This window comes from Pholis gunnellus (assembly GCF_910591455.1).
Source record: "Pholis gunnellus genome assembly, chromosome: 4".
Taxonomy (NCBI): domain Eukaryota; kingdom Metazoa; phylum Chordata; class Actinopteri; order Perciformes; family Pholidae; genus Pholis; species Pholis gunnellus.
In genome coordinates this window covers 16,849,062-16,863,682 of record NC_136530.1, presented here as the reverse complement: position 1 = coordinate 16,863,682, position 14,621 = coordinate 16,849,062, and the positions used below count along the sequence as shown (strand labels likewise).

The window sequence follows — 14,621 nt, the reverse complement described above, 5'->3', positions numbered from 1 at the left end:
AGTCTTGAATTAAAGCTATTTTCTGATAGAATTATTGCAGGTTTTGCAGAATGTTGTAGACTCTGGGATTAAAGTTTAAGGAATCAAATGAGGAGGAGCGCAAAGGAAGGAGTGCAAATAGAGAAAAGATTGAAAAGTGCTGCATGCTGCCCACACAACTTAATGGAGCCTCTATTGGAAGCCAAAAGGAAAAAGACCAAAGGCCGGGTCAACACAGACACTCTGGCTGGATTAAGACTATCAGGAGCCAGAAACCAGGGGTGGTTTTGTGTGAGTGTGTGTATGTATATGTGCATGAGCGTTCAGATGTGATGGTGCATTGATGTGAAACTATATAGTGTATGTATATAGAGTATTGTGTGTGTGTGCCCATGCATGTGTATATAAGTAAAGGAAATTATTCTGCAGGGTGGAGGACACTCTGTGCTTCTGCGACATTAGCCATTGTATACAAAAGTCTTTGTTGCCCTGCAGTAATTATGAAGTGTGTAAATCCACAATGTAATGTAAAAACAATGCTATCACACATTTTGGTGACAATGGGTTGGGTCATGCAACCAGCTAGCTGTGTATGGTATTAAAATGTAACACCTTGCTTGCGTCTAAGCTTGACTGGAATATTTTAGGTTCCTATTCTTGAGCATCATTATTCACAAATTCCATTTTGACAAGTAATTGTCGGGAAATATCACCTAAATTGTGTCAAAATGTTACAGCAGCACGCTCCCAAGTGTGTCTTAGTTGCTTCTGACATTATGTTGTGGTTGTAGTGGAGGTGGTGATGGCAAAGTTGGGGGTGTCTGGAAGTGAGACCGGCAACAGAGGCGGGAGGTCTCTGAGACTTTGTGAGAAAGTTTGTATTAAATTCCCATTTCCTCTCATTGTGTGGCGATCTGGCCCGGCTCCACACGCACTGATCCTGCTGGGCCCTGGGAGCCTAAGCAAGGGTGTCACTCACACCTCTTAGGCCCCTTAATTCCCCCCTCAATTCCTCCCAAACTGCACTTACAAACCCCTGACCTCCTCCATCCCAACATACCTCATGTTGTCTGATAAAGGAACCCTTCCCAAGGATCATGGAGACCATGAAAGACACAAATCATGTGTAAGTGTTCACTTGAGAGTGTGATTACATGAATGTTTGTGTGTGTGTGTGTGTGTGAGAGAAACGTGTTTTAAGCGATAGGGTAAAGATGATGAAAGACACATAGATACAGCCACAGATTTTAAGATACATTATGTGTGTGAGCATTTTTGGTAGTTAAAGAACCCCGTCTTAGAAAGTGGGATTTCCGCAAAGACAAAGTGCTCTAAAGCCTTGATAATGTCAGTATTATGTCTAAGGAGGTTTTGAATGTGTTTTTAAAAGCAAGGAGAAATCCAACACTACATGGTGGCAAACTGCCACACTATCTTCCAAGCTCCATTTTCCACTGGAGTTGGGCCAAAGACCTGCATTTCTGACTGTAGCCACTATGCAATCCAAAGACGTTCTCACCCCAACGCGTCAAATAATACTGACCAAGCTGCGGTATTTGACACATTGGGAGTCAGAACAAGTTGGTAATGAGTTGAGTGCCATTCGTAGGGGATTGAGAATGACCCCAGTTCCCAGCTGTTGCTGGCACATTGAATATGGATTCATTGATAAAAGTCCATGCCAGAATCAATGTCTTTATTACAACTATGCACAGTTTTAGCCACGCTAACGGTGAGGCTCTCGGGCGATTGCAATGTTTAGCTGTGTGTGTTTTTCACTTTGGTCCAGACTAAAAGTATCTCAACAAATACTAAATGGATTGCCACAAAATGTGATATCCCCGGTGACCAGCGGATAAATCCCAATGACTTTGGTGATCCACTGACTGCACTTCTTCTCTAGCGCCACCCTGAGGTTGATATTTGTAGCTTAAGTAAAATTTCTCAACAATTATCGGATGGATTGTCATGAACTTTGGTACAGACAGTTGTGTCTCCCTCAGGATGAATTGTAAAGTCTTTGTTGATCTTAACTCTTCATCTAGCGCCATTATTAGTTTTAAATTCCCATTTCTCCAATACTTTGGTTTATGACCAAATACCTAAAAAAACGAATGACATTTCCATCAACAGCTGTACACAAAGTTGGTTTAGTGCTAATTTAAGCATGAAACCAACTTAACAATAACACTAAGATACTAGATACTAAGATAGAGAACATTACACCTGCTAAATAACAGCATGTTAGCGTAATGCCATTGTGTACATGTTAGCATGCTGACTGCTGTGCCTAGATACAGCTTCACAGAGCGGATGGCATTGAATGGCTGTAGAGTCTTTAGTTTAGATATGAAGTTTTGCTGATTTCTGACTCAAATGTTATCAAAAAGATGAATGAAAATATTTTACAGGCATGCAAACACATTTGGGAGATGCAGCAATAAAAAATAATGATTTAGGATATTGAACCACCTCATTGACCAAAGCATGACAAATGGTTCCCAACCTCTGTCGCATGTCGCTTCCTTTTCTCTCCCTATACTTTCTCCCCATACGTCACTTTCCACTGTAGGCCTACTTTCTCACAAAGAATAACTTCCATTAAAGCAACCCTGAGGGGAGCATGTCGCCAATAGATGGATCAACACATGGAATACCCGGAAATGATTTGACAATGGACTAGAATATACAAAGTCAGCATGGCCACAGGGTGAGCAGCAGGATGTGCACAGTTGATGAGATACAGCAGGAGTTGTGCACTACGTGCCATATCATCTTATCTTTGTAAGATAATACTAGATGATATAAATATGAACGTGTACTTGTAGGTATATACACATTCATAATCCTTCTCAATTGTGAAAGGAAAGAAAATGTAGACAAGCAACTGTCGAAAAATGCAGCGACAGTCTAGACACTCAGGAAGGGTTTCCAGGGAAAGAAGTAGAGGGACAAACAGGAAGACATCAATTTTCTTTCTTACTTTTAAATTGGAGATTTGCAAGTTCCGAAACTTTGTTATAAACAATCATCATAGTACTCTTTGCAATTTTAATTAATTGCTCAAATAATGCTAACCTAACAGTATGTTGATGGACGTATTTAAACCCGACAGTGTTGAACTTTGACCTTGAAATCATGTAAAACAGTTACTGGTGTTTCTGGCTAATGAAACTTGTGTCTGTATATAAGGACTAAGATCCTGGGTGAATAATAGACTAGTGTACTAGTATGACAATGTGTACCAATGGCAGCATATAGATCAATAACAGCACTTCGAACCATGCAGTTTCAACATAAAAACATATAAAGCTAACAATTTGTTTTAGCCATAACAGTGAATAGTTTGATTAAGTGTATCACTTAACCATCCAATAACTACTATACCTGCTGGTTTGTGTTACATTTAGCTCTATGTCTATTTCTTTATAGATTTTCTTGAAAATGTGTATTTTACACACACTCTTCAACAGACTTATGATCACACACAAATGTAAGTGGGGTGAAGTAACATGTTCCTAAACTTTCTCTTCCTGTCCATTCATCAGTCCCACACTGGAAAAAACAATATGCCCCCAATCACCAACCTCTAGTCTCTCAATCTGCCTCCTGGGGTGAGGCTGGGGCACTGAGAATGGGGATGTGGTGATCTGGGTCCATCACCAGATGCAGAGCAGGGTGAGAGAGCAGCCTGACACCAAACAAACCCTCCATGCAGTCAGGGATGTTGATGGGTGTTGATGTTATTTCCACTACTGACCTTGTGAAGGTACTGCACATACACAGCCACACACCTCATTACTGGTGTTTTGGAAAGCTTTTGGATCAGACTAAGGAAGCCCTAATCATAACAGCATGTAGTCGACCACTAGAGTGGGTTTAATGTGAAAAGGCTTCCTCCAGTACAGGATCATGAAGGATAACATGATTTCAGACAGTCAGCACACTCAGCAAGATAAAAAGTAAAAGGAGAGTGGGGTAAAAAAGCTCCATGTCTCACATTGGCACGACAATGGCACAGACATAGTTTTATTTTCTACTTTGTCAGCCAATGCCAGATGCTAAACATTGGAGCAGCTGTTTTTTTTCATTGCTATTATTATGCTAGTTAGTGCAAAATCCTAATTAAAGAAATAAAGTATCTGTCCAGGAACATGCGTATCAAGGAAATTGTGGAAAGGGAGTGGTATTAAATCCAGCCGACGTGTCTGGAATATTGCAGGCGTGTTTAAGGAAGTTGGATAACACCCTAGGAGTGATGTGCTGAAAGGCAGAAAAATGCAAGAGCAGAGATTTTGTGCAAAAGTGCTTTAAGAGCACAGTTGTAGATGCCCCAGGAGAACTATTCAACATCGTGTTACCCGCGGAAATGATGATGAAGTGAGATGATGAATTCAAATGATACAATATTGGTCCGTGAAAGTTAAAGAAAGCAGGGAAAGCAAGGAAATATGGACAGATAAAGAGAGATGGATGGGCTGTTGTCGCTTGTCCACAGTGTCCAGAGAACTTGAGCCAGATTCAGGAAGAGGTACTGCTGCTGGAGGCTGATATGTGTGTGAAGGAAGTGGAGGGAGCGCAGGGGCAGGAATCACCCTTCAGGCAGGAAAAGGCCTGTGGAGGTGGCGGCAGGGGTGGAGGTGGAGGGTCTCGGCTCCTGTCTGATAGCTGTTTGCTCAAACACACAGACATGCTCACACAGTTTTGCAGTCGTTCCCATCAGCCAGCGAGTAAGAAGGACACAGCATGAGAGAGCTGGGTGGCTGCTGGTGCCAAAGCATGCACGCACCCGCTCTTAATGAAGACGTTGGTTTAAAACATGTTCTTACATGTCGCATGTCGCTCTGCATACAATAGTTCTGATAAGAGCAAGCCCTGTGGGAGATCCAGTTTTTTTTTTAAATGCAACATTCTTTGTGTTTCCATTGGGATTAAGTGTGCGAAGGCATTTGTTTAAAAAGATTAGTCATTGGTTTGGTGCGACTGAAAAAAGAGTAGGTAACTTTCAGTAAAAAGTTCAAACCACAGTGATTATTGATTCTTGCCCTAATCACGGATTAATTTCTTCAGGCTTTGTGAATGCCATCTTTACAAGGAGTTATCTTGCAAAAACACTTAGTGTGTTTAAAAATAGTGTTAGATATAGATTTTATAACAGTGTGAACAAAACCATTTCAGCTGAACTAGGTTCCTGCGCTATAGACTAGATTCCTGCATTGACCACCCCAGCATTTGTAGACATAAATGGCATGCTATTTAAGCTTTCTAGAGGCTTCCATCCAAAATGCATGAGAATGGATCCATCTAGGGATTTAAAAAGTAGCAAACAGCTAAATGTGTGTATTGGTTTAAAGCCAAATAGTGTGCGCCTCTAAATGATTCCCTACTGCACACAGACTGAATCCCTGTAGAGGAAGGACAGATCTCTTCTGCAGGGCTAACCTGAGAAAGTAGTATTACTAAGTCTTTCATACTGAGTCATTATCACCACCATATGAGACCTTTGGAACACAAATTCCTCGCTGAACCATTACTGAATCATGCAGCACTCTCACTTTTCGCATAAATATTCTCACAGCATTCACCAAGGGATTAGAAATATGCACAGTTGGATCTTATAAAAACTGACTTTTACATCAATCTCCCCAAGTTCTCCCTAAGATCTGCAGTAACCAGGCAATGGTGCAACACATTGAGTCGCTGTTAATGCAGCTATGACTTTACACTCTCATAGGTGTGTGTTTCTGTGCCTGTGACATTTGTCTACAGCGAGTTTATCAGTCAGCATATTGTTAGTCTTTGAGAGTGCGTTCACACAACCATGACATCCAAAACAAACAGCAGGATATTACAGACTACTGATTAACAAGCCATTTGGATAAATCATTTTCCTCACAGGGCAAGCATTTAGGTAATTAAAGATGGGCTTGAATGCTTTTGGTATCCCGCTCTAAGTTTCACTTCACTTTCATCCACCTTGAAGAGTAAGAAGTCAAACAAAATAAACACCCCCACCATTAAAGAGAATAACTTACTGCTAAAGTAATATCCATGTCTTACATACAGCTTTACGCCTGCAAGACGTGGCAGAAACTCAAGCCAAACAAATAGAGACTCTTCCCACTGCAGGTTAGTGCACATATGTGCACATATAGTCAAGGAAATCTTACATTAGATTAAATGAGATGAAATTTAAACAACCTTTATGTTGAAAGTGGGTGAAGCGCATTTCGCACAGCACCTTGATTGATAAAATTAGAGCCAAGGTATAAAGTATCACATTTAACATACAACTCATTGCAAGAATGAGAATGAGAATAATGCTGGCTTTAAATAAAACTGCAGCTGTTTCATTAACAGGTTTACAGATGTGCAGGGAGCCTCGCTCACATTATCATATTTCCAGACGGCGCTTACATGTGGACTCACAAACTCACAAAAATGTGCACAATTTGCATCTGTCACCTTGTAAAATTGACACTTCGGTGGATGCACTTCACAATGGCTGCAGCAGGGAATTTTCTAAGAGGCAAGAAAAAAATGTGAGCCTGCTGCGCGCCTCTGCTTGATGCTTAAATCACCAGGCTTGTTTGTCACATACTGGCTCTTCCTCAACCAACTGTCCATTGTTTTGTACAGGGAGACACGTGTTGTTATTTCCCTCCTCTTAAAAGAATTAGCAAGGCCTTCACATCTTGCCCACAGAGGGGGCCTTGACATCAGACCCAACGTCCACCACTTCACTGAGAGGACAAACAGTAAACATCCCATGGTTGGAAAAAAAAAGGGGGGGGGGGGGGGGAGTCCCTGGTCTCCTCCAAAAGTCTTATCCAGAACCTGAATAGAGCTGGTGCCACTAATGACCTTGTTTATGTTGGTCCAAATGGACGGAAGACATTACCATCAAAATATTTGACATGACTTTCTATCCGTACATTTTACATTAACGATTGTGCACCTTTCCTTATTTGACTGTTGCGTCATGTACAGTGTGGAGCATGGTTGGTGGAGCATTTCGCAGCTTAAGAGACAAATATTTCTCTCATGAGTTGGTGGAGCGCAAAATAGAGCTAAAAGTAGAGTGCATATTGGACTTAAGATGGACACAGACACAACTTTAAATGAATGCTAATGTTACTCTTTATACACTCGGTGTATAAGCAACTCTTTACTAACAAGATGAAAAGCGATATAGAGTCTGTTGTGATAACAGCTTGTTTTTGCTGCCCCCAAGTGTTAAAGAAATCAGCATGTTAAATAAAGATATTACTTATACTTTTCCCAATTCAACTATACTTTTCCTGAAATGACCAAATTTACCCACAATGATCATAAAAGTATAAGTTTTGCTATCAATAATCAGGTCTTTTAGATAATGAAGATAATAAATAGAAAAAGCATGACATGACTACAGTAATCCAACAGCCAAACAACAGCAAACAGCCCCTAGTATCTGTGGTGGGAATCCCCTCCTGTTTCTTACAGCTGATGCTGAGTTATCATTTTACTGTCCCAACCCATCCTTGTCCCTGCCATCTGCCCCAAGACATGCAGCTGAAGCATCCTGGAACATATGGAGGAAGGGAAGGAGGAAGAGTAAGGGAGGGAGATGTAAAGATGCAGAGTGGCCAGGAAGTGCCCCTATTGTTTTCAGGGTCACCTCGCTTTTCCTTTCACAGCCACCAGAGGTCCGTTCTCTTCCCTCGGGCTGTGTACGTCTTAAACAAACAAAACTGTATCTTGTCTGATTTCCTCCCTCATCTGAAAAGCACTGAGGGGAGGGTTTACATTTTAGATAAACAAAGCAAAGGCGTGGCTCCTGGCAGCCATACTAACCAAACTCCTCTCTCACACACACACACAACAAGAGTGAAAAGACACACGAAGCAGATATCAAACAAGATTATTTGATTACCCACAGGAACTGCGGCTGCACTAACAGAAAATATATTTGCAAAAAAAACAGGTTCGACTGGTTGCTTACGGTTTCACTTGTAAACGCACACGGCAGTTATCATTTAAAACATGACATATTGCTAATATTTTACCTCTTCCTGGTTTGGCACCTCTGAGTGACAACACTGGCCCTGACCAGGTCTGCTGTGCCATTGGCCAGGGAGACTCAATAGTAGGCGGGAGGGAGTACACCTTAGTTACAAAGTTACTCATTAACTTGTCCTTCTGGGAAGCAACTGCAGAGCACACCTCGTTCAACCTTTGCACAACATTTCTCTCCATTTTACAGAGAAAGCAACCAAAAAAAAAAAAAGTCTGATGTGAAATGTGAGAGTGGACAGGCAGCAGGTGAACTCGCTGAAGCTAGAAGAAACCACAGACAGGTGATCAGGTAAGACTGAAAATGAACAGCTGCTCTTCTAAATGTGGGACCTACAGTTCACAGTCGCTGTTGCACTATGTAAAGATCACACGACGGTCTTGACTTTCTTGTTGTAAAATGTACTGGGTAGACCTAAATGATACGTATGGAGCACCGCAACAAATGAAATCATGGTATATATTGTTCTACATTGCAGTTATTCAGTGCTGTAGCAGCTCACGAAGGCTGTTCTTCCTCAATACAGAAAAGACACATAGCCAAAGTGTTTTCATTTCAGTGACCGGCTAGCCAAACCTTTTCCTGCACCTGTTTCATGTTGGCCACTTGCTGTTTTCACCCAAAACAGTAACGCACCATTAGCTGCCGACTCTCACTTTGTTTTCATTGTCTTTTCACTCTTTGAGAAGCAAACATTCAGATCTACAGTATATATATATATATATATATGTTATAAAGGAGCCATCTTTAAAGATCATAGTGTGTGGTCATGATGCAAGTTAGTGTGTTGTTTAATTAGCTAAGCGTTAATATGGCCGGCTTTTACTCATTGTGTCCCCGGGGTCTCTCTGTTGACATTCCCGTTACTCCAGGGCTGAAAGGCAAAAAACAAACATGACATTTGAGGACACTTAAACTATTATGACCTTGCTTCAGTTAAACTTAAAAGGGGAAAAAAGTACAATAGTTGAATACTTATTCATGCAGGCTATGTGGTTTACAGTGTGTGAGTTTAATAATCACGCTCATAAACAATGTCTCTGTCAGCTGACCTTATGCCATTATCCTTGACAAACAATAGCACAGTGCAGCCCGACTCCTCCGGAACATTTTCAAAGCAAGACAGAAGTACAGATCTTGGCAGTGGAATAAGAGGGAGGCTTGCTGCAAGTTGCTCTGTGGGTTGCTGGATTCAGGGTCAACCGAGGGACGTCTCTTTGATTTTCTGTGGTGTATCACAAATGAGATGGTTCTTTTATACAAATTAGTATTTGGCACTCTTTGGGCGAAATATTGGATACTTTGGCCCTAAAACCATCTGAGAAGTTTATAAGGAAAATGTGTTATTGGTTACAGATGCTTACAACTCAAACAAGGGGCCACGAGACCCTACAGCGGTCAGATAAATGTAGTGGAGTAAGAAGTACAAGATTTACTTCTGAATTGTAATTAAAAAATGTAAGTAAAAAGTTGCACAGTACTCAAGAAAAGTACAATTTCCTCAAAGTTGTTTTGAAGTTCAGTACTTATTAAATGTGCCTATTCTCCACCACTGCACAAGTTGACATCTTCACCAGCATAATCAAATTTCAAACCCTAAAACTGGCTAACAGTTAACTTTCCTGTTCAAAGGAATGTGATCACACTGAACGAGAAGAATCTAATTTTGATGTTTAATTCAGTTTGATGACAGAAAAAACATTTTTCACCCCCTCTGGCCATCATTAGTGTCTATAAACTGACACTGCACTCACAATTTGGGGCACTGAAACAAAGAATGACTAAGAAAAACTGACTTCTCCCTTTGAGAATGATATTCAAATGCAGACTATTGCAGACAAAGATGCAAATGTAGCCTCTGCATGCTCGCATACAAACACTTCACTGTGGTGCACAGAAGCGCTCACTACATCTGACACACATAGATTTCTTCTCTCCTATAACTCCCGGTCCTGTGCTGCTTGGCTTGTATATTTCGTAGAGCTTTGCATGTGTGAGGACAGAACAGGAAGAGACAAAGGCAGCTGTTGGTGTGTTTACAGCCAACACTGCCAATCAGTAGCTGTTTATGAATTCTTTATGGACTGAAAGAGTCAATAGCTTTTCCATTCAGTGTTGTTTTTCCCATCCATCCAAAGATGCACTTAATGGTCCCTCAATAAATATCTTGTAAACAAGCTTAGTAACAGTGTTTGGTGTTGATTCAAACCAGATTGCCTTTTTAGTTTAGAGAGTATGATAAAAAAGAAAAATTCATTATTATTATCATCCCAAAATCGTGCTCGTTGCCAGTGTTCTGGTACATTTTGTACAAAGAAAAAACAAATAAGTTTAATGAAATCTTAAATAAAGAGGTAAAAATGGAACACCAAAGTATGGTTTACATTTTGTACATTTACAAGTGCCTTCAGTGTTGATTGTACGAAGACTGGGGATTAAACAAACTAATGATATTGTGTTTATTAGTGAGCTTTAAAAGGTGCAGTTTGGCAGAATTTGTTACTTTTGGACAGAGCCAGGTCTTTGTGCTATTTTCAAAAATGTTGAACTATTCCTATAGCTCAGATTCATGCCCACATATTCTGCACGGGAAGCTCTGCCTCTGTCCATTGCAAACCAAACAAATATAATACAATATTTAAAAAGATGTAAGCTTGAATTTATATTACAGCAAACAAATGGCCTTTTTATTGGTTGTAAAAGTTAATGTTTAAAAACATCTGAAAAAAATAAAACATTAGAAAATGATAAATGAAAGGAGAGACAGGAACAAATTGAATGACAAATCTTTCAAACATGTTGAGGAGGATCAAATGTCTGACTCACTTTTGGCTAATCTAAACTAATCTGCTGCTGGCCGTAGCTTGTTATTGAATGCTCTGCCAAAAATGTAAAAAAGTGTATTTCTCCGATTGCATTTTTCATCTGCATCTACTTTATATATTGGCCATGTGGCATGTTTGTTGTTGTAAACAAATAATGTCTGGTAGGCTTCCATTGCCATTTGAGCATCATTTAGTATGTGACTCCTGTATTGTAGGAAGCTTGGAGGGATACATTGCCAGGTTGCCATTGGACACCATTTTGAGGTATTGGCAACATATTATTGGCCTTTCAACATATACAAAAAATTGGGACAGAAAACAGCAAAATGTGCACCGCAGATGAAATAGCTTGTTTATATTTGTTGCATCAGCAATGACGTATAACTGGAGAGTATATTACTTACTCAAAAGAGAAGGGGAGTAAAAAATGGCAACCAAAGCTGATGCCTGATTGCCAGCTTTACAACCACTTTTAAAGGTTAGTGTTGATCCCTGTGGTCAGATTATTTCAACGACCCACACACACACACACACACACACACACACACACAGTGATTTTACCAGTGCTTTGTGTCAGCTAGACCTACGGTGGAAGGTCCTGCAGTAGACTATGTGGGACTTCCTGTTTGCGACACACTTTTCCTGTTGTGGATGATATCCTCCTGAGCTCCTGACAGCTTGTACTCAATTATGACTTCTGGATTTAGAGGATCCAGGCAGCGTATCCTTTTCATGATGACACTCTCACTCTTCATACATACTAAGTGAAATATTTAGGTCATTTGATTTTTCAAGTCCTTTATGTGTGGTTCAGTTATAAAATATGCATTTTTCTGGCACAAAGACTCCAAAAGAATTCAAAGCCACAATGCAAGTGGGATATGGGTGCATTGTATTTGACTGATATTGTATTCTACTGAAAAAGCAAGATGCCTTTGTGCGCAAGTGTGTTAGTATGTGTGATTCATACTGATTTAACTCGCTATTTCTATTTCACACTTTCTCTAAAGCCTCAATTGACCAGAGCCAGAGGACTCGGGCTCATATTTCGACTCATAGGACGACAATGCTGCCACCACCTTTAACTTGTTACTGAACAAACCCTGTCACTCAACCTCGCCATCTAGTGGAGCTTTAAAGGTTTAACTCCCTACTGGTCAGCAGAAATCTTCCAGACAACTACCTCCCTCATCTGGGGAGATGCCTGCCCTGCAACAGTTCCCTCTGATCCCGTTTGTTTTTTACCGGCTGAAGACAGTACAGCAGTAAGCAGCTTTGCACATTCCCAAACACCGGTTGGAGAAAGAATTAAAACCTCTTCTCCAGCGTTTAAGTTACAGGGGTTCAAGAGGCATACAATTAGCAGGTCAGAAAAACTCTTCTTTGACTGACATGATCCATGGCTTCGTGCTAGAGTTGATGGTGCCCCAAAGCAAGAGCATCCAACAAGAAGGAAATTGAGTCGCGCAGGAGAAGTCACTCCCCCCAAAAGAGACTGCACAAACAAGAGCAAAGCCAGATGGAACCATCATCAAATAGCATGCTCGCTACAGCTGCACCAACAGCAACACACAACGGTAAGAATTCAGCTACGACTGCAATGTCAAACAGAAACAATGAATTTATCTTCGGAAGAATGCACTTGGAGTCTTGGCAGTTTAGCCTGAATCTGGGTATTGATAATGTTTGGTAAAGACAGCCATCTAAAAATGAATGCTAATGGACTAAATGTTTGGTCCACCCAGTTTGTGGTGGGAGCTGAGAGTTGGTTATTAAGGTGCTTTCCACAATGACAAGGGTGCGATTAATTTCCCTCTCTTGCAGTCACGTTGGAAAGCCAGACACCAAAATATAAATCTCACAACTGGGAGTTCCTGGTGGCTGTCCTGGCCACAGCCATCTCCATCTCCATTCTTATCGCCCTTCTAGCTAAATGCCAGGTGATCCGGCGCTACCTGGCCAGCTACAGGCACACACGGCTGAGGGAGACAGACACCATCAGCCAGTGTGACCCCTCAGGTTGGTTTTTTTAACCCATAAAGCGTACCTTAATATAACAAACCTTCCTTTTTAATGGGGCGGTAGGTAAAAGTGGCGCTATATTTGAGACCACAGCCTGTTTGTGTTCAGCATGAACCCTGGTCCATAAGCTGTGATGCTTTTGTTGTACTATTCAACTTCATCCTACTTCACAGGAGCTTTCACGTTTTAGTCTGGAATAAATATTAGAATGCAGAAAAAGAGACCAAAAAAAACATATGAAGCATTTTAGTGTTGAAGCATGAAACTTTAGTGTCATGCAGCACAACTCTTGTGTTTCTACCACTGCTTCCAGGCCAGGAGGTGGAATTCGCCATGCACAGGGGACGTGGAATCAACCCTCACTGTATCCCTCCTGTGAGGGAGGAAGACGATGACGGCTTCATCGAGGACAACTACATCCCGGCCAGTGAGAGAGCGAGGGCTAAAAGAGCAGCGGAGAACATGGAGGACACGGAGGACACGGAGGAAGAGATGGATGAAATTGAATTTGCCATCGCTTAGCGGGACTGTCTCTACACATCCTCGGCTCTGTAAACCCCTGAAAAAACTATTCCACTCCCACCTTTTCTTTATTTGTGAGTATTTGTCACAAAATGGGTGAAAAGGGGCTAGGAAAGCATAAAAATGTTAATAGCAGTGATCAAGAGTGTCATTTTAAGACTTAATGCAAAGGTACATTATTAAGTCAGCAGTTCTCCAGGTCCCCCCAAAAAATATAAAGATAAGTAATTTTTTCTCACGGCTAATTTGTCAGTACACTGACAGCAGTAATAGTCATAGTCATAATAATAGTTTTTTTTGTTATGAGTGATATTTTGTCATGAATCATCTTTTTTGGGGGGGGAAAAGGAGGTCAAGGGGTCGTTTGTAAATATGGACATGAACCAATTATTGATCAGTGTTTGGCTGTATTGGTTGGTTGATTGATTGACTTGATTTGACATTAAAAAAAAAATGTGTGTGATTTATACAAATAACCACAGTTGTGCTGAATATAAACAGGAGCATTTCACTTTTGCATTGCCATCTCTTGTCAGTGACGCATAAGCAAACGTATAGATGAGTGTATAACATGATTGAAGATCAATTTGGCATTTAGTTGAAAGCCTATTCAACTGTTTTCACATGTTATAAAGTGCTCTGAGCAGCAACGGAGCAACACAAGGATGCTGTGATGCTCTGCAAAGTGATGCCCATCTTTCCCTCATAAGTGAGCTTTCAGGCAGACCACTTCACAGCTTTACGACAGAGAAGCAGAATTCGTTTGATATCTCTACAATTGTGTTGTTACAGCATCAGTGTACGTTGTGATTTCATTTTTGTGCTAGAAAGTACAACGTGCCTTTTACATATGTTCGAAAAAAGATACAACTACTGCTACATAAAATAATGTAGGCTGGCTTAAATATAGTGAAAGCATTATTAGCCTCCCTGTAATTAGTTACTCTCCACTTGGCTGCTATTTTTGGAATGATAATGATTGGAGCTGTTTGAATTCAGTACTTCACGCAGACTTCATAGGCCTCACATGGTTTGGTCAGGAAATTGGAAACAGTGTGACCTCAATAAAATCTAGAAACAGTGTCGCCTGGACTCAAGGGTCAAGTATGTGTTCAAATCTGAACAATGGACTCCAAACTTCCATTGCGGACTAGTTTCTCCACCGTTTGGTCGTGATTGACTTCGGACTAGAAACCGCACACTCACCATTCGCTTTA

At 40.9% G+C, this 14,621-nt stretch overlaps 1 protein-coding gene across 1 annotated transcript; it reads left to right on the top strand.

Annotated features, from left to right (window-relative positions):
• Positions 1-8,170: 8,170 nt before the first annotated feature.
• cUnh1orf210 (chromosome Un C1orf210 homolog) lies at positions 8,171-14,464 on the top strand. The gene is made up of 4 exons (XM_079158665.1): positions 8,171-8,326; positions 11,871-12,437; positions 12,685-12,879; positions 13,196-14,464. Exons 2-4 carry the CDS (start codon positions 12,380-12,382, stop codon positions 13,402-13,404), a joined length of 462 nt encoding a protein of 153 aa, XP_079014791.1. The 5' UTR covers positions 8,171-8,326; positions 11,871-12,379; the 3' UTR covers positions 13,405-14,464.
• Positions 14,465-14,621: the final 157 nt, after the last annotated feature.